The sequence below is a fragment of the Carassius gibelio genome, chromosome A2 (genome assembly GCF_023724105.1).
Source record: "Carassius gibelio isolate Cgi1373 ecotype wild population from Czech Republic chromosome A2, carGib1.2-hapl.c, whole genome shotgun sequence".
Taxonomy (NCBI): Eukaryota; Metazoa; Chordata; class Actinopteri; order Cypriniformes; family Cyprinidae; genus Carassius; species Carassius gibelio.
Window position 1 is genome coordinate 25,571,588 of NC_068372.1, and position 20,678 is coordinate 25,592,265.

Below are 20,678 nucleotides of genomic sequence, written 5' to 3' on the forward strand. Positions count from 1 at the left end.
AGGACTGAACCTGTCAAACTGACTTTGGTGTTTCATGGAAGAAAGAAAGTCATACACGGTATGTCAAGGTCTCTGGACATCAAGTCTCTGTCATAAAACCAGCCTTCTGTCTTTGCAACTGTCCATGAATCGTGATTGGACTGCAGGAGACATGACGTCATGTCTTTGCGGCACAGCTGCTTAATGACACTGGCCCATGTATCAAAACGCTCAAAGCAGCTTCACTCCTTTAACTAGTCATTACCGATGCAAAAGTGCCCTCAGAACAAAGCAACATCTGATATCTGATTCATAGACTGATATGTCTATGTGTGTTTTCAAAACTCTGAAGTATTTCCAGATGCTACAGTATAAGAAGAACATTCCTGAAGCGGTGCTGCCAAATGCTAAGCATCTAGAAAAGCAGAGCCAAATGCAAAATGTCATGGAGAGAAAGAGATAAACTGAGAATGACAATAATGTACCCAGCAGCACACGGAGACACAGAAACAAGCTTTTAATTATGTACCCAGAGAGCTAACCAAGAATACATGACTTGGTAAAATGTTCTCAGACGGGACATTCATCTGTCCACATCTTTCCTCAGGGCAAGCCTCGCTCTAATTTTGCACACAAACAAATAAAACAGTATTTTTTGTGGGTGTGTGTTGTGTGATGTCAATGAGCATTTGTGTGCAAGTACTAAAATTCACTATAAATCTAAAACTGAGTCAGGCACCAAAACAGGGCTGCCAACTTTCCTCACACTCTCACGCCACACGTCCATTTTCTAACACAGTGAAAAGCACCCCAAGTTGAAAATGTAATTGGATTTTGGCAAAACAGATTTGGTAAATTATCCAGTGCATTTTTGTGCTCTGGAGAATGTCAAAAGATTCTATTTATGACATGTTTTTGTAGTGTTCAATGTAGCCAATCACAGACATATCTGTTGATTCTTGAACACCTCTGATTGGCCATTTCTTTCAAATAAATGCTGGATTTTGTTCTGGTCGCTCGAATCCTCTCACTATAACATGATGTAAATAAGAGCTTCATTCATTATGAAGGAACTTTGTGAGATCGGGATGAACTGAAGTCACAGCTTTTTTAGTCATTATAGAGGAAGTGCTATTTATGCACATTCTAGGCTAAATAGAAAGTAATCCGTTCAGAATTTGAATAAAAAAATCTTTTTTTTTTTTTTTTTTTGTGCTAGGGGCCATATACTGTACAAGGAGCAAAGTTTCAGGAGTGACTGACATATCAAGTAATTCAATTTAAAATTGGAAAAAGTATAATTTAGCAAAATAGAAGTTTATTAGGCATTATAAATGCAGACGAATAGAAAAATATCAGGATTTTCATATCAAAATATGTATTCATTGTGGTTGCAAAAGTAAATTGCACTTTGCTATTCTTGTTGTGATAAAAAGTTCATAGTTTTATAGCACTGCAGCAGTTATTTTACATGTAGCCCATTTTGTTAAATATAGACAGTAATATTTCCAAAATGTCCAGTGATCCTGAAACTATCATGATGGCATTTTCGAAAAGTCTGGATTTGTGCTAATTTTTCTGTGGTATTACTGTCTTCCTTCATAAAAGGAAATCATAAAACAATCAATATATGATAATTAAATATCCATTAATTTTATTTTATTTTTTTAAAGAAATGCAACGTAGCATATGAAACAAAACTTAAATCGCAATAACATGAATGTGTTTATTTAATCAAAGCCATTTTATCTGCCTCTATTTTTCCACCCCATTTGTCTTTTTTCAACCCATTTTCCCAAATACTCTCATTTCACTTCCATCTGTTTCCAGCCATATTTTATTCACTCTTTCATTTCGTTTTTTTTTAGAGTAGTAAATATGCTTACCTCTCTGCACACATCATCTCTCATTAACATCAATGAGTGTGTTTGCTGTATCTGTCTTGTGTGACTTTCTTTTACGGCATCTACCTGTTTTACAGTATGTGTGCACCTGTACTCATGTGTAAGCCAGTTTCTTTTCCTATGTCATGTTTTGTTGATCTCTTTAGGAAAAGTGTGAATAAAACTCTCCCACTTCGCTCTATCCCACTCCTTCCTGAGGGAAAGTGTAAGTGGAACAGAGGAGAGAAACAAACAGATACAATTTCAATTTCTGCTTTTTACAGTACTTTCAACCCTTCTCCCCCACCTCTGATTTCATCCCACTCTTTAAATATCATCATCTTTCAGCTTACACCTCCATTTTTAACTCAGTCCTCACCTTTCCTCTATTTGATTACTCCTCCTCTACCTCCTCCTCTCTACCTCCTTCATTCACTCTGTTCATTCATACGTTCACGTTTCTAAGTGGATGGCTACACATTTCTCACACGCCTTTGCATTTACTCCGTCTCTATTTTTCCACCATCTGCATCTTTCTCTATTCTTGGTCTCTTTGAACTAGAATAATATTAATGTTATTCAAAAAATTCTAACACACCCCAATCCATCCCTTGTGTTATTTAATATTTGGCTTCACTTATACTTTAGGGAATTCTCAATTTTCCAGTGTCTCTTTCTGTGGTCCCGCTTTCTCAGTAAGTGGAAACAAGTTACTGTTTCATGAGTGAGTCATTTGAATCTTTCGCTTAAACGATTCATTCATTGAATCATTTAGGGGCCCTTCACATACAGTAGAATGTGTTTTTGTATTCCACTGCTGCTTTTTCAGTGTTTTTCCATGTAAAATGCGCTGACTGGATTTGTTTGACTGTAGCACTCACATCCTTTGCAAAATAATTCTGCCCTTTGCCATTTTAGGACATTACTGTATGTATATATGTATTTATTTAGTGCAGCATTTTGCAGGTTTTCCACGCAAAATCAGTGCAGAAAAAAAAAAAATTCATCTGGGCCAGGTTATTTCCAACATATAGAACATAATAATTCAGTCTGAGCTGGCACACAACAATTTATTAACACATAATCTATTAAATATTAAATCAAACATTAAACTTGAACAACCATTAACAATGAAAAAGGAAAAATCTCGAGGGGTTATTCTGTTTTGCAGAATGAGCCACAGAGATACATTTGTGTGTATGCCAAGAATTCATAGGAATAAAAAAAACTAAACAAAAAACAACAACAACCGTAAGTACTCTGAAAGCGCACAAACACCACAAAATGTTCTTCTGTAAACAGCAGCATGTTGTATACAGGGGTAACATGCTTCGGGACATTCTGCAAAACCACTCAAATGTCACTCAGCGTACCATGAGGCCTCAGGGGGACCTGGTGACCCTCGACATCAGCAGTGGCACAGAAACAGGACAGCGTAAAGGATTCGCCAAACGCCCTTCATTTCATTATTATTTCATTTCATACATCCCTCCCGTCCCAGAAATCCCAAGTCAACTGATGCTCAGAGGAGCGCATGAGAGAGAGATTTAACTACCGAAACATCTACTGTACTTCTCTCAGATACGTGTGTGTGAAAATCTTGAAAATCTGCTGTTACTCCACTTTGAGCTGTTGCAGTGTAATGAGTGCTGAGAAGCAAGAAAAAAGAAAGAGAGTGGTCTTAATCTGTGTTTGTTTAGTTTCTTGAGGCCTCGACCCACTGACCTCTTTGTGGCAACAGGCTGTTAGAAAGGTCAAAGGTCATCTCCATGGGGTGCAGGACATATATTTTCTTTCCTTTCTTTTTATTTCCTGCATGGCTCCTCTGCTCCTGTTTTCCACTTTCATCTTTCCTTCTGGTGTGTGAACTTTCTTCCTTTATTTATCTCATCTTTTTCTCCCGTTCACCCCAACTGTCCATTTCCTTTTTCCATTCGATCAACTCACTCACACACACACACACACTTTCTCGGGCACTGAAAGAATGTGAGGCATTTCCTTTACCTCTTTTCTCTCTGTCTCTCTTCTTTCCTTTTCTTCCTCAGTTCTAAAAGATTTTCATCTCACCTTGTGTCTCTTACCTCTCTCTCCTCCCCTCTTTTTTCAGTTATTGTCTCTTAATTAGAAATTTGAGAAAATGTTAGCTTTCCGCATCAATCACCTCTGTGCAACAAAAACACAGAAAGAAAACACTTTGTGCTCTTTTCGGTCATTTTTCATTTAGGCTCTGCTTCTCTCACACGATTTTTGCTCATATAAAGATCTCACATTCTCTGATGTTTTTTCAAGATGAAAGAGAATTTTTGCAGTGTCACCTCAAGGTATGATGGTAAATAAGTAAGAGGAATGAAACATAACCCGGAGGATGTCATCAGAAATTGAGACTAAAAATAGATGTTAAATCTTTTATATTGCACGGAAAAGGATGTAGGAACAATTTCCACTCAGAAGATTCCCAGGACATTTCACAAACAATTACAAAGAAACAGCAAGTAACACATTGAATTAAAAATAAAAACGTAACTAGAAAAAAACAAATGAAACCGTATTTTCTTGTAAAACATATTCCAACCATTTTTGTTTTATTTACATCAGTTATTAAAGTGAGATTTTAGTATTTGCTGGGCACATGCAGACTATTTCACCTTCCACAGTTCCTCATATAAAGATTATAAAGATTCCTTTTAAAACATTTTGGGCACACTTTAGTTTGTTCTCATTATTAATTATCTATTACCTACACATTTTGACTTAATAAACTCCTAATTTGCTGCTTATTAATAGTTAGTAAGGTAGTTGTTAAGTTTAGGTATGGAGTATGATTAAGGGATCTTAAATGTAGTCATGCAGAATAATGCGTTAATATGTGCTTTATAAATACCAACAAACAGCCAGTATGCCGGTAATATTCATGTATAATGAACTTATAGTAAAAATTAGTCACTAAACCAAAGTGCTGCCATAAAATGTTTACTTGATGTACCCCAGAGATTTATGTATATTAAATTGTATATAATATTGAAATAATTGAGAACAGATGTTCTCTGATGTTGGTTAATGATCACATGCAAAACAAATAAAATAAGTAATCTTTTTGAGTAAGTCAGTGTATTTTTATTTATCATCAAACTCCCAAACCCTTTGTAGTTCCCTCACAACCCCCCAGTTTGGAAATTGTCTTTTTGTGGGCCAGTAATACAAAATGGTACCAAAGCTGTTATGCTACTCTCAGAAAAATGCTACTAAAGCTGTCACTATGACAGAACAGTTTCAAAATGTACCTTATTTACCCCTAAATGGCACTAATAAGTTCCTTAAAGATACACATTTTCCTCTAAAGTGTATATATTAGTACCTATTAGTGTACTTATTTGTGCTGTTTGAAAGCCATTTTTTTTCTGAGAATGTCACCTACTTTGGTAAAAACTACCTACTGCACAGCAACGTCCTAAAAAACACTTTAGTAACCCTATAGCAACGTCCTGACAACGAACCACAACAGTGATCCAGTACAGGCAATGACCATACATCTTTTTCCAGAATACATACAAATCTCGTTCATTTTTTGGACAAATCCTATTGTAGATTCTTTTCCCCCTCCCACTACTAAATTCAACTGGACATATTGGAATGACAAGGAGAGAGCAGCTGCATTGTGACATTTCGGCTCGCCATCACATCACTGAAAAACTAGAACATGCAGAGGATCGCCTCCCGAAAATCCAGAACTCCCTCTCTCTTCATACATCTCTTACGCTGTTTCCATCCATTCTCCCACATTCTTTCCTCTACTGCTTCCATCCAAATCCTAAAGTTCTGTTGCCATGGCAACAAATGTCATCTGTGAAAATTACCCCCGAAAATCTCTTTATATGCACACTGCTTGCTGCCCACCCTGTGCACGCTGTCTGATGGTGTTTAGAGAGAATCAGCGATATTGAGAATCAGCTAATTAATTCAGAGAGACGGACTGATGAACAAGCAGAACAGACAAATGACGAGCCTTTGAGTACAGCAACAAATACAAAGACACAACAACTGACAGATGCATCTGCTTAGAATGGGAGATTCTGAACGCAAAGAAAGAACGCACAGGTATCATGGTAGGGAGAAGCATTGCCATGGTAACAGAGAAACGAGTGAGTGTGAACGCGGGGTAGGAAGGTAGACAGGGGAGGGGAGAGCATGCCGTCACCATGGTAACTAAAGAGGAGGGTATCCTGAGAGAGACAGACAGGCTAAAAACACAAAAGACACATCTCTCGTTATCTTCTTCTCTCTCTCTTTCTCTCATCCCTTCCTCTTGGCTCTCCAGTGCACCCCCTCATTCAGGCAGAGCTGCTTCCATTTGCAAATCTAATGTGTGTATGTGTGCGCATAGAAAAGAGCAGTGATTGAATGCATGTGCATGTGTGTGCGCTGCATGTGAGCTTGAGGAACTGCAGAGGGACAGAGCATGTTTGTGTGTATCTGAAAAATAAAAGGAATGAATCTCTTTCTGCTAATTAGATCAAATCAAATATTACGTATTGAATTGCATTATTAATAATATACATGCATATTTACATTCAAAATCAGTGAGTGATTTGCATGAAAATGAATATACATTTAGAATAATTAAATAATTAAAAAATTTAATTAAAAGCATATGCTAAATGACTAAATGTAAATAATAAGATAGTAAATAAATATATGTATTGTTAAAACATTTATTTAGCTTTACACACACACACACACACACACACACACACACACACACAGACACACACGTAAAACTTAGGCAGGAATGTAAAAAAAATGCTTGTTACTAGAAAGTCCAGAACCCTGCGGATGATAAATGGTTTGGAGAATATGGATGCCTACAGTCATAGTACTAAAAACATATAGTCAGTAGTGTAGCTACTTAAACTTAGAACATCTTGACTCACTAGTGTTCCTGCTGCTCAAACAGTACAGTAAGTTCACTAGAAATGGGTTCAAGTCCCAGGGAAGCCCTAAACTGACAAAATGTATATCTTGAATGCAATATGATTTGCTTTGGATATAAGTGTCTGACAAATACACAAATGTAAGTGTATTAGAAATGCCAGTCAAGAGGAGATACACTTTACATGTCAGATATAGAGCACCATCAGCAATTGCTCCTTAAAACCAGCTGTTGACTTTGTAAGCACAAAGTCCTCGGCTTCCCATGATTGTCAGTGCTGTTGTGAGAACAATGCACTGATTCTAAATGTTAGGGCTGTGTAATCCTTCACTGTCATTTGAAGCATTTTGGGAATCCTTCAGCCTAATGCCAAAGGATCTGGACCACCGCCCTGAAGGTTGCAAGTTCAGTTACAAATAGAGATGACCCAAACACTGTGAATAATCTGTCTCCATCTTTTCTCCCCTTAAGCTACAAACTTAACCCCAAGCTGCTGTGGGAGGGCTACAGTTTTTGTAAATCCCTTTAGATGACTAAGTATCCAACAGACTGTCTTCTGAGCAGAACCATATGCCATGCAATACTGACATATCATATTCTTAACCAATTGGACATAAAATCTGTTTCTGCCTGAATAAAACAGAACATAAATTTACCCAGTTACACAATAAGAGACAACTCTTTAATATTAAATATTTAAACAAATATCAAACATTTTCAATAAAACCTCTGTATTCTTTAAGCTGCTTGAGAATTAAATGTTAAGAATTAAATGTCGCCACTGGGGTGTTTTTTTAGCAATAGCCAAAAAAAAAAAAAAAAAAAAACATTGTATGGGTCAAAATTATCGATTTTTCCTTTATGCCAAAATTCCTTAAGATATTAAGTACAATTCATGTTCAAGGAAGATATTTTGTAAATTTACTACTGTAATTATATCAAAAATTTTTATTAGTTATATGCATTGCTAAAAATTCATTTGGACAAATTTAAAGGTTATTTTCTCAGTATTTAGATTTTTTTGCACCCTCAGATTCCAGATATTCAAATAGTTGTATCTCAGATCCTATTAAAATGGAGCCCCTACATCAATGGAAAGCTCATTTATTCAGCTTTCAGATGATGTATAAATCTCAATTCTGATAAATTGACACTTAAGACACTTTTGTGGTCCAGGGTCACGTTTATTCATTCATTTTTGGTGAGCATTGCTGTTTCTGCATCTTGCGGTGCAAATTCATTCTCTGTTTGTCATGTTTTACTTCAGTCCGCAGTCTTGTGCTTGAAAGGTGCTTTGTGTTCTAGCAGCCATCTGATTGGGCGATGGTGACGAGGGTCAGTTCCTGATTGGCTGAGATATTTTGTTCCGTGCACTTAGCTCTTGTCCCTCCCTGAGATGGTTCTCACCTCGTTTGCTCTTTTTTTTCTTCCTCTCCCTCCCAACATACAACGTCTCATATATTTCTGTAAGTTCCTTCTAGTCCCTTTGTGAGTTGCTATGGTTACCAGGTCTCTCATACTCCCCCACTTCACCCCATCTCCCTCCCTCTCTGCCTCTGCTTCCAGGGTTGCTATAGTAACTAATTTATTTTAAAAAAAAAAGAGACAGTGCAAAAATGTTTTCCCCCTTTATGCCGCCCGCTCTTCCTCAGTGATAACTGCAGTGCTCTCAAACATACGTACATTCATATACTAACAACAAGGCCCCACTAATTACATCATCAATATATTACACAGAGCACTAAACAACATTATACAAAAAAATGAATACAATGAATATTCAAAAAAAGAAAAAAGAAAAAAGAATATTGACTACAGATCTCACACAAACTTTTTTTCATTCATGGTCAGTAAGGTTCATGAACATCTATTATATCAATTAAGGCCAATTAACTGTTCAAGGCCAGTGTTGGGACTTTGGGCCCTGAGAGCACACGCAGTATGGGTGCTCAAACTTCAGTATCTGTTCTATTGCAAGGGTTTCGGGGTATGTTTATATAATGGAAACTGGGGCAGGGTTTCACTCTATATTTATATTATAAATAAAAAAGTATTAAATTGCGCAACTGGAATATCAAAATATGTATATATATTACATTATTTTGGCCTATGGAAATTTGTGTTATTCTGTATATACTTCATTAGTTTTTTGTATTTCCCATTTTTATTTTAGTTAAAATGTTAGTATTTTTTTGTGTGTTTTAGTCATTTTTGTTCTAGTTAGTCATTTGCATGAGAAATAACTACAAAATAAAGCTGAAATATATATATATATATATAATTTGTAAAACATTACAATAAGGTCCCACTAGTTAATATAATTTAATGTGTTTACAAAAAATAACCAACAATGAGAATAACAAAAATCTTTAACGTTAGCTAATATTCTTTTTGTTAGTTCATGTTAGCACAGACACATAAAAAAATCTTAACAGACACAACGGTTAATTTTATTACTGCTTTAGTAAATGTTGAAATGAACGTTAACAAATAATAATTAGTTACTATGTAGTTAACTAATATAGTTATCAAATTTGTAACAAATGAAACCTTATTGTAAAGTGTTATCTTTTTTTCAGTTAACATTTATTTCAATGGTTTTTTATGGTTTTAGTTAACTATAAATTTATGCACAAAATGTATGCATGTATATATATATATATATAGTACATCTGTTTGCTTTACAAAAACACTAATACCATCACATGTTTACAGTTTAAAAATAGGTTCAAATGTGTGTACATGTGTGCCTTTGCATATATAACTGTATTCACAGTCTCCTTATGAATCCACAAAGTCTTATTCTTGTCCAAACGTGCACGTATGTCTTCACACCTGTGCCCCAGTTATTCATCTAACAAAATTACTGCTGCCTACTAGTAACCCACTGGAGAGATCTCTAGCCCAGACAGATCTGGGACTGAAATTTCTTCTACACAAGCATCGGCTATAAATGAGATGTTTCCAGATGATCATCTCTGTGCTGAAATGAACGACTTTCTGCTCCTGTTTTAAACACATGCAGGTTTATACAAGTCCAGGGACAAATTACTATAAACAACTATTATAAGTGTGTTGAGCAACATGGTGCACTAATATTAATACACTACACTAAGAAATCACCTCATTATAAATAGAAATCCAGGCATTTGGAGACAACATTCCATCATTGTAGTTGTTAAAAAACAAAAAGCCCACTGCTAATGCTGTTTGGTCCACACGCCAACGAAATGTAATGCTCACTAGTTTCCCAAGTAATTAAACAGACTTGCGTAGCTAAAGATATATACTGCAATCCATCAATGTTTCTCTCACTGTCTCACATTGGTTTAAGTGTCATCCAAAATAAATCTTCATCTACTGCCTTATTACAAAGTGCATGGAAACATTCCCAAACACTTGTGTCTTCTACAGTAGATGCAGTTAGACTGATATACCACTGATCTATGAATGAGAAAAATGTACAATAGGATTAAAATAACCAGTTTCAAAATGATTGGCACATTTATGCAACTTCTAAATGTTAATAAAACTTTTCTATATTCTTTGAAAAAGTTGTAACATCAGACATTTTAAACATTTGTGTCTCACTACACTAAGTCATACAGTGTGTACAAGACAGTGTTATTTTAGCATCGATGAGATTTTGCAGCTTTTCTGAATATTTTGAACTATTTGTTTTATATTTTTTAAATTTCTGTTTCCTAAATTTTGTTTGATAATTTTTCTTTTCAAGTTAAACTAAATAAAAAAACAGCTAAAATATACATATTTTTTCCATTAGTTAAAGTGTAAGGATTTAGGGAAATTATATGATAAATTCCAGTAGTACACTTAAAGGGATAGTTAAAGGGATTGTTCACCCTAAAATGAAAATTCTGTCATACATTTTCCCAGACCTGTATGACTTTCTTTAGTCTGTTGAACATAAAAATATATTTTGAAACAACTGAAGGACCCCACTGACTTCCATAGCATGAGGGTGAGTATAAATGCTGGGAGATTTCACATTTTTGGGTGAACAATCCTTTTAACTACAAACAATCCCCCAAACTAGTTTTGAAACCTTTTACCAGATAGTCCATAATTTATCAAATTTTCCAAACTCACTCAGTTATACTTCAGTTGCAAAGCATGCTGGGTAATGGGCAACGCTACCGCATGTTGCTTGATGATTTCAAATGTTTGTTTTCCACGACACTGTATTCTGCTGGTCATTGTCTCCTAAAAGAATACTTAATATAAAATGTTAAGCTTAAGAAAACAATGTGTTAGGAGTTTTTTGTCTTTCTGTCACGATCAGGCTCAAGGCATTTTGAATCATATGTGAATGAAAGTAATACTAGAAGTAATGAACTGTAGATGAAATTGAACTGAAGCTCATTACATGTGTAGGTCCACCCCTGATTAACAGGAACATTAGGTTTCTTGGGATGCAAACAGATTCTTCAAAAAATAAATATAAATTAAAGGGCATATACTATATAAAAAAATCATGGTGTCATCATCATGTGCTTATTTATACTTGATATGTTGGGTATGCAGTATTGTTAGACATGTATCCACATACTGTACAGTACATTCAAGTAAAGCATACAGCAAATCTCAGCTGCCTGAATTTTTTTTTCGTTGAAAAATGTAACTATTATAAGTTGGATACAAATGTCCAATTTTATCCACATACATAGACTTGTGTAAAGCTACATTAAATAAATAGCATATCTCAAATGTTTGATTTCTTGTATTTTCACAAAATGCTTTTTTTTATGTGACTATAAGGCATGAAAATGTGGAGATATTATAAACATTAACATCATGAATTTCTAAAAGCTGCTTTGAACTCACGTGTATTGTGAAAATATAACAATTTGACAAAACAAAACATAAAGATAGCTAAATTAATACAATTAACTTAAATCATGAATGGTCCAAATAAGCTCTGATTCTGCCATTTCATTAGGGAATGGATTCAAAAACGTTTCTGTGTGTGTAAATTCTGTATAACGTCATTCTTATGGAATTTAGTGCATTCGATTCAAGGGATAGTTTGTGTAAAAATGGATTCATTAATGATTTACAAGTTCATTTTGTTCTTTTTTTTTAATAAGACCTAATGTTTTCACATCCCAGGAAGCTGAACAGAACATCAAAAACAACAAATAATGTCAAAGATCTAAAAAGGTCAGCGTTTTTCTTCTGTACAGTGTGGTCATGTGGTCATGGTACGTTTACACAAGGGCTCTCGAGATCACACTAGGAATGTTAAACACATGATACTGCAGACTAATTAAAAAATAACATAATTTTCTCGTCTGTCCTCCCTCAGTCTTTTCTTTACCTCCCTATGCATTCCTTCCCTTGATAGACTGAGTCGGGCCTGTCTCCTTATCTCTCCATCACGCTATCCCTCCATCACAACATGTCTGTGTCACTCGGTGCACTCACTCTCAATCAATCCATCATTCTCCCTCTCTCTTTCTCTTCTCTAAATCCCTCGATCAGAGAAAGTTGCTGACACTTCCTGCAAACAGGTCTCACCTCCCTCAGTCTCTTTCTTTCATCGTGCACCTCTCTCTCTGTGTCTTCCTCTACACTATCAAGAAAATCCGCTAACAAGTATCAGATCTGAGAGAATGCACTCTCTGATCTTCACCTACACATCCACAGATATTTGCAGACACACCGGTTGAATTAAGAAGCACAAAATGGCTGTGTTATTATTATCTCTAATGTTCTGTTGAGACTGAATTTGCTTTCTTTGTATTTGGGGCCCCGGGGACCCCAGTGATCTATAGTGTATGATTTCAAAGTTAATTTAGTTTCCCTTCAAATTATATGTTCTTCTGATAACAATGTAATAGAAGGTGACATGATGATTTAAAGTTTATCAAAATTGTTCAGTAATGATGAATAATGAAATAGAACACCAACAGAATAGCAAACAACCCTGAAATAATGCTATAAACAGTAGCTATAATAGAAAAGGCAAAATAATACAATCAACTGTCTAACAAAATAAAAGTACTTTTAAATAAATAACTATTAAATTACAATAAATACATTTTTATTATTAATAATTTTTAAATAAAGTCAGAAGAAAAGTGTTCCCACTGTGAATTAGGAATGTCCCTTTCTCCATACTCTATAAAATAATTCACAATCATTCATTACTAATAACATTATATTGTATATAATTTCAACAATATTTGTAAAACTAAACTATATATATTTTTCCATAAATTATAAGGTAATTAATAATGTTTACTTCTAACATGTTTTTAAAATATTTCTGTTAGAATGACATGCCTTACATATAACATCTGTAACGTTATACATATTTTAATGCATGTATTATTTTTACCATTTAGCTACAGAAATAAGTTACAGTTTACCAATTTAAATAAAAAAACTATATATAAACACTATATAACTATATATATACACTAACTAATAATTGCTAACTGCTAACACACACATACACACACGCATCAACATGTTTATTTGTTTATTTTTCTTCATTCATTCTTGGCGGCAAAGCAGAACCCACCTTTCATTCACATTCACTGTTACATTTTACACTACAGTCACGTTCGTCCGCGGAACTCATCTAGATGTGGTTTCTTCTCAGTCAAATATCGCCGTCACCAGTGATGCGTCCCGCGGAAAACGGTTTTTGTAGCTACTGCACACAGTCACGCGCACGCGAGCAAGACGGGAGGCGCGAGACCCTGAATTACCTTACAGAGCGCGAGCTGCACGGCGGCGGATCGGAGGTGCGAACATGATCCTGAAAACTGCCATTCATAACAGCCATAAAAAACGAAATATACTGAGCCTATAACATTTTAGATTTTTCTCAAAAATTATAAGCATTTAAAATAATTTACACACGCGCATAATGTCACCATTGGGCCATACTGTCCAAAACCTACTATTTAAAAACCATGACACGAGATTATACAACAAAGCGCTATTTAACCTATAGCGTTACCATAGTAACTAAGTTAAAACACCTTCAGCTGTGCGCGAGCGTGTGACAGAGAGGCAGACGCATTTGAATGAAGAAATTTGGCTGCTTGTGAAGGCGGCTCGTGTCTTACCTCTGTGAACACTGATGGCCAAAGTTAAGATCCAGAGGCAAGTCATGCTGAAGCCCATCTGCGCCTCTGTCACTCAGAAAACACAGCATCAGATCATCTTCTTCACACTGGACTCTGAACCCCCGCGAACCGGTGCTGATAATGTCACTCGCGCGCAGACGGGCTGCGTTCATTCATTCAGCGCATGTTTCTTCTCTCCTCAGCAGAAGCGCGCGAGATGTGTGTGGATGAGCGCGCTGGAGAATCTCTTTCTTTCAGTAAATCTCGGTTTTTTATTGTGGAGGAGAAAAGCATCTCTCTGAGATCACCGGAGGACTCGCTCGGTACTGCGCCGACGGAGCTCTCTCTCTCTCTCTCTCTCTCTCTCTCTCTCTGTCTCTCTTTCACACACACATTGCGTTTGTCGTCCTTACACGCTGTTCAATGTCACAGCTCGACAGATCTTAGATCTTATACACACATTATTTTTCACCTTTTAAAATCTGCCAGCTGTTCAATCAGACGACCATTATTATCCAAATAAGGAGCAGTTGGGAATTAACAGACCTTATTATCATTCATATATAGAGGAGACTGAGGTTAGTTGTTACCGGGGCAAGTTGTCACAATGGCTACAGCCGTTCGATTGCAAAGTCTTTGATTTCTCTAGCATGTTGATTCCGAACACCTGGTTCACAACTGATATAAATTCAGATTTTTGGGGGGGTTAATACTCTTCTCTAATTTAAATGACAAATGGCATAATATTTTTGAAAAGCAGTGGGACAAACAAGGGAATATAATACAATATTATATAGAAGTAGATTTTTGTAAAAGAATGTGAAGGCTTTACTGTGCTCTCATGACAAAAGTATTTTTCACAATGGCGGGTTGGGGCAAGTTGTCACGTGTGTTTTAGCCTATGTGTTATTGCCACACCTTTTCTGAGCACTTATGTTGTTTCATGATTTTTTTTTTCTTCATAATTAAAAAAAACTTCTACGGTTACATTTTCATTTTAAATACATAAAGGCTGTAGAAAATGTTATTTGTTTATTTAAAATAGCTTTAAAATTTCTAAATTATTGTCAAATAAACAGAAGGTTAGCATTGTGACAGCTTGCCCCATATTCCTAAAGTAACAATTCAAAAGGTCAATACATTTCTTTTTCTTTTTCAATCAAGAATCTTAAATATATTCCAACAAATATGAGATATAAATAAAACTATTCCACGTTTATTTTATATTTTTAAAGAGTTTATTTAAATTTATTTTTACATGCTTGATTTTTTTAAAATGTTTATGAATTTATAATGTACTTTAGTAAGTAATGTAGGGTTAGATCAGGTAAAAATCATAACTGCACATTTTCATTTGTCATGTAATTATTAGTTTTAAATAATATTAAATGATTCTTAGTATTTTTTATAATAACAAAAATAACCACTGAAATTAGGTTAACCCAAATGTATATTTATTTTGAAGTTAACAAGGGATCTCTTTTTGTAACAAAAAGCAAATACTGTCTAAACAGACCATCAAACAAACAGAACCCACAATGATGATGATCTCAAGAGTTCAGTCCCGTTCAGATGACATCATCAGCCAGAATACAAATCAACATACACATGAATAGTTCCACATGATATGAATATTTATTCTAAAGGAAGACTTATCATTAAAAAAAAAATGAATCTAACATAACTCCATAAACAAAACGTAATAACACTTTCAGTGTTTCCTGCATCTGTTTTGGTGGGCCAGTGTGAAAATCTTCCACGCGTGTAAACACAGACACACGCAACATGTGTGTCTGTGCTCACTTGAGTGTGTGGACTGTTCAAGGCAACACTAATCACATTTAAATCATAAAAAAAAATTACAGATTATAAACAAAAACAAAAGTCATGGAAACTATAATCTACACCTTCTTCCAGTCTAAGAAATTTAGCATCAAAAAAATTATTTAAAAAAAGAACGTAAAATTACAAACGACAGTATTCACATCTACAGCAGAATAAAAGTAAACAACATAATTTAAAATTAAGCACTGATTTGATTGATAGCTAACTGAAAGTTCTACTGCTTGTAAAGGACAGAGACAGAGAGAGAGAGAGAGAGAGAGAGAGAGAGAGAGAGAGAGAGAGAGATAGAGATGTGTGGGATTATAAATGCATTATCGCCATCTTGTGGCAGTCGATTGAACTGCTTATCTCAGAAACTCATTGTCTGCTGGCATGAATGAGGTATGTTGAGGGAGTCTGAAGGTAGAGGATTGGTTTTAGTTGTAATCGATCAGTTACTACTTAGTTGTGACATACATATGCATTAAACGCATGACCATATCATCCCACGTGAACAAAAAACATACCTAAACTGATTTAAAGGTCCCTTTCATTGGGGCCAAATTACATTTCATTAAAACGTGCATTTCACTATTTGAATATCATTCTACTTTTTGACCATTTGCCATGTTTAAGACAAGAAATATTGTGAAGAGTCCAGGGGAATGGAACTGAAAAGTGTCACAAGCCAGATTCAAACACACATCACTTGTATGAACACCACAGCTCAACCCCTAAGTCACCATTCCAACCTTCTCCTCTAGGAAAACAGCTTTTGAAAAGGAATACGTGATACAGATATGACAACTGGCCATTTTTCTGTAATCAAATCTGTCACCAGACCAGTACAGATTAGGCAAAAATCAACTGGATTCATGGCGAAACAGAATTCATGCATTTCAAGAAATTTACATACAACACATTTGAAAGTAAAGTGTGTAATTTGAGCGCCTCCAAACTGAATCAGACTGAATGCCACAGGTTGAGCCTAAGTTATACAGTAAGTCGGGAGGTCAGGATGCTCAAACAAACAGAGCAATGTTTTGAGAGTGCCACAGGAAATCAACCTACAAATGGCTTATTTACAGTCTATTCGCAGATTAAGATTGGACAGGAGGAAGGTTTTTAACATGCTTAAAATTACACACATCACCTTTAATAAGCCAGATTTAATTAAATTCAATAATTTTATTAAATAAAATCACCTCCGTTTATTGCATGATGCAGCTGACTACACCCCCCAAACTCCCTCCAAATGTCACCATGGTCTCTGGTTACAGTGATGGCATAGGTCTAGAAATAATCTAGCTTTATGACTGTAAGAGGAGGGGAAGAACAGACAGGAGAGAACTGTGGAAGAGAGTGGGAATATGACCAGTAAGAGAAAGAGAGCAGTAGTTTGTTACCCTGCTTTTTCGGAGAGTCCCGCCACTGAAGAACAGAGGAGATTCATTCCTGAAGGTGGCGTGAGTGAGCAACACATCTGGGCCTGATACAATGACACATCAGCGCACAATGTAATACATTAAGATTGAGGACCTCATAATAATAGTAATAATGATCATAATAATCTTCCCAGGTTGATGAAATGACACTAGACTGTTGCACCAACAGTAAACACCAGAAATCAAACTTTAAGAGAACGTAATTCATACAAATATTACTGAAGTTTTCATAACACCATGTGTTTTTTTTCTTCTATAGTCCAGATATTTTTTTTTTTTAGCAACTCGGCATTTCCACGCATGTACGAAAACCAGGCAGGCTCAGAGAGTATATACTGCAATATCAGACAGTGAGGTTAGAGAGAGATGGAGGATATATTTACAGCACACTGAGTAAAAATGATACTATATAATCATATATATATATATGTATTTATAATTTATATTGGTTGTCCCATACAATGGTTGCAGGGGCTGCTGTTTTTGCCTGGTTATTCTGTATGTGTGATGTAATGTAACATTGGTGTGATGTACATGAGTGTGTGTGTGTGTGTGTCTGTCAGTGATATTGCAGGGTTGAATGGTTTAAATTCATTCAAATTTTGTATTCAGTTTAAGACACTTTTTGTTCGGTGTGTGTTTGCATGCGTGGCTGTTTTACGAGTCTGTCTTTCAATGGTTTTGGGAGCAGACCGTGTATCTTGAAAGTTCATGCATGCACATATCACTGTGCAACATGTGCCAGAGTACATCTGGACCGTTTGAAAGGAATCATGGGAGGCGAGGGAAGTGTGGTCACCGTCATATTGCCTGTTGTTACTGTTTACGTCTCATCTTGTGTGTTTGCTCATGTGTCATTATGGTAATAAAGGAATAGTGTGTGTGTAAAAATGAGCCCATGCGTCAACTCTCACGTCCCTGTCCTGTGTGTCGAAGCATATTTGAGGTCCTCCAGTTCCAACAGGTCAACACTTGTTTTGTTTTGTTTTCTCACATATATCCTCTCTCTTCTGCCATCCCTGTTTTTGAAGCATCTGAAGGAAGAGGGTGCGGAGGGATGGATCTCTAGATGAAGTACTCTTTTTTGTCATCCACCCCAGAGTGGCCACCCTCAGCATTAATGATAGCTGTGTCTGCATCAGGAGCGTCATCAGAACCTTTCGCCTCATGAGTCAGGTACGTACCTGAGAGAGAGAGAGAGAGAGAGAGAGAGAGAGAGAGAGAGTGAAACCACAGCTGTATCTGTTTTATTTGTTACTTCTATTTGTATATCATCTTCATTAATTGTGTATTTTCAGTGATTTGTTGAATGCTTATTTTATATTATACTGTATATTATTATTACATTATACATGTCTTTTCTCACATGTCTTTTTTTGTTGCGTGTGTTCAAGTTCAATTATATCAGTGTTGATAATAATAAAAAAAAATTGTTGAACAGGAAATCAGGAACTGAAGACTGGGATTTTCTGTTAATATCACAACTTAACTAAAAAAAATTTTGAAGAATGTTTGAAAAAAAAAATGTTTCTGGTAGCCATTGCCTTCCATAGTACAGAAAACGAAAAGAAAAAAAAATCTACAGAAGTCAATGGCTACCAGCAACTGTTTGGTTACAAACATTCTTCTAAATATCTTATTTTGTGTTCAATAGAAGAAAGAAATTCATGCATGATGTTGAGTAAATTATGACAAAATTTTCAATGTTCAATTTTGGGTGAACTACGACTTTAACAAATAAATATTATTGAGAAGACTATTAAGCTGCATTTACACATCAAGATCCAAAGTCTTTAAATACATAGGCATAACTGATTTTTTTCTGACCGGTTTCACTTAAGACCTAACCAACTGTGTTTACATTAATACCTCACCAAAGAGTACACACAGTATGATCTTTCAGTGCACAGCTGCATTAAATCCTTGTTCAGCATTTCTTCCCTGGCTCTGAAAACAGGCTGCTTTTCCCAAATGTATTGCCTCTGACAGCTTTTCTTGAAGTCATAGATAGATACAGAGGGAAAGCTGAAGCACAGCTGTGATGATCTGTTTACAGATTCCCTCTGTGCAGTGACACAGTCTGTCAGTCTTTGTCAATTGCTGCTTGCACTCTGCAAAATAGCTGTTTTTTAGAGGATATAAGATGGGACAGAATTGTTCTTGCATTTTTTTTTAAATAAAAGAAACTGATGTCTTTTATGCAGAAATCTAAATTTGAGAACTCCCTCTCCAGTCCACTAAACTATAAAAAATACCTCATTCAGATTGTGTCACAGTTATAATGTCAGAACAGGGGTAACATACACGTAATGTATACAGTACTTTGATTTATTTATTTTTAAACAAAATTAATGCATTCAACTCTGCTGTTCTATCAACAATCTTGTTATTATAGGCTGGGAACAAGAATGAACAGAAAAGGCTACAACAATAATCCATTTGAGCATGCATTTATATATATATATATATATATATATATATATATATATATATATATATATATATATATATATATATATATATATATATAAAATGTCATGTGACCATGATTCCTATGTTAATACATTTATGCTGTAATGGAAAATAAGAGATAGGTAAGAGATGTACTCAAACCCTTTTAAATGCTAAAGTACCTACAGTTATGTGTTAATTTCCATAAAACATAATGATGCAACTTATGTTTTATTAGAGGTAATGTAACATCTTGCTTTTAAAACATGAATTTATGCAACCTGATATGCATTTATATAATAGCAAGGACATGCAACCTAGTCTGCACCTTTACTTTGTTCTCTCATTCTGTGTTCATAAACTCAGCATTTTTAATTTCATTTTTACATTTGTTATTTGTTTTTAATTTCTCAGCCATTTTTCTTATGTTTTTGTTTGTTTGTTTGTTTATTTATTTTTGTAGGTACACCATTGCAGTGAGGCACGTGGTTCATTTACAAGTATAATGTCCCAGTCAACAATGAGATTTTGAGTCAAGTGTCTAGAATGTTTGTCAAGACAAAATCCATAAAATTAATAATAAAAAAGCTGCTGATAGGGCAGGATGCTGCCAGACCCTCTGTCAGGAATTTGAACAGTCCCAGAAGGTTATAAGCCCTCCAGACGCCCCAGGTGTGTGTGTGTGTGTGTGAGATCTCTTTGTGTCTGATTAGGTCTGTACGTGTGTGTGAAAGACAGCGAGGGATTTCATTGTGTCTGATTAGGGCTGTGTGTGAATGTGTTGTACCTTTGTGTCTGATGAGGTATCTGCCGAGGACGATGAGGAGACAAAGCATGATGAAGACAATAACAGCAACCACTCCGCCAATCACAGCATGGTCTACTCCTGAAGAGGTGGACATCGCTGTGGGGTCTGAGAAATGGACAGAAAGACAGGGAGATAGTCAAAGCTGTGCAGAGAGGACAATCAGAACGACAAAAGATGTCTTAACATAAGTGACCAGGCAAAATCTGAGAAAAGTTTGAGAGAGATTTCTGATGAAACTCAAAAGACTGATACACATATCAT

General features: G+C 35.5%; 2 protein-coding genes across 9 annotated transcripts in view; both read right to left on the reverse strand.

Moving 5' to 3' along the window:
* The window catches only part of LOC127934784 (kin of IRRE-like protein 1), a 29,409-nt gene extending 14,984 nt beyond the window's left edge, over positions 1-14,425 (reverse strand). For 3 of the 4 annotated variants that reach the window (XM_052532356.1, XM_052532357.1, XM_052532355.1), the window contains exon 1: positions 13,890-14,303. In XM_052532356.1, coding sequence (XP_052388316.1) covers positions 13,890-13,947 — 58 coding nt within the window. In that variant the 5' untranslated portion in view covers positions 13,948-14,303. Of the gene's footprint in view, positions 1-13,889 lie in introns of all 4 variants that reach the window. The other variant, XM_052532358.1, reaches the window with a different exon arrangement.
* Positions 14,426-15,321: 896 nt separating this feature from the next.
* The window catches only part of LOC127934875 (cell adhesion molecule 3-like), a 58,648-nt gene continuing 53,291 nt past the window's right edge, over positions 15,322-20,678 (reverse strand). For all 5 annotated transcript variants that reach the window (XM_052532425.1, XM_052532408.1, XM_052532418.1 and 2 more), the window contains 2 exons: positions 20,397-20,522; positions 15,322-18,342 (listed from right to left, as the gene is read on the reverse strand). In XM_052532425.1, coding sequence (XP_052388385.1) covers positions 18,224-18,342; positions 20,397-20,522 — 245 coding nt within the window. In that variant the 3' untranslated portion in view covers positions 15,322-18,223. The remainder of the gene's footprint in view (positions 18,343-20,396; positions 20,523-20,678) is intronic.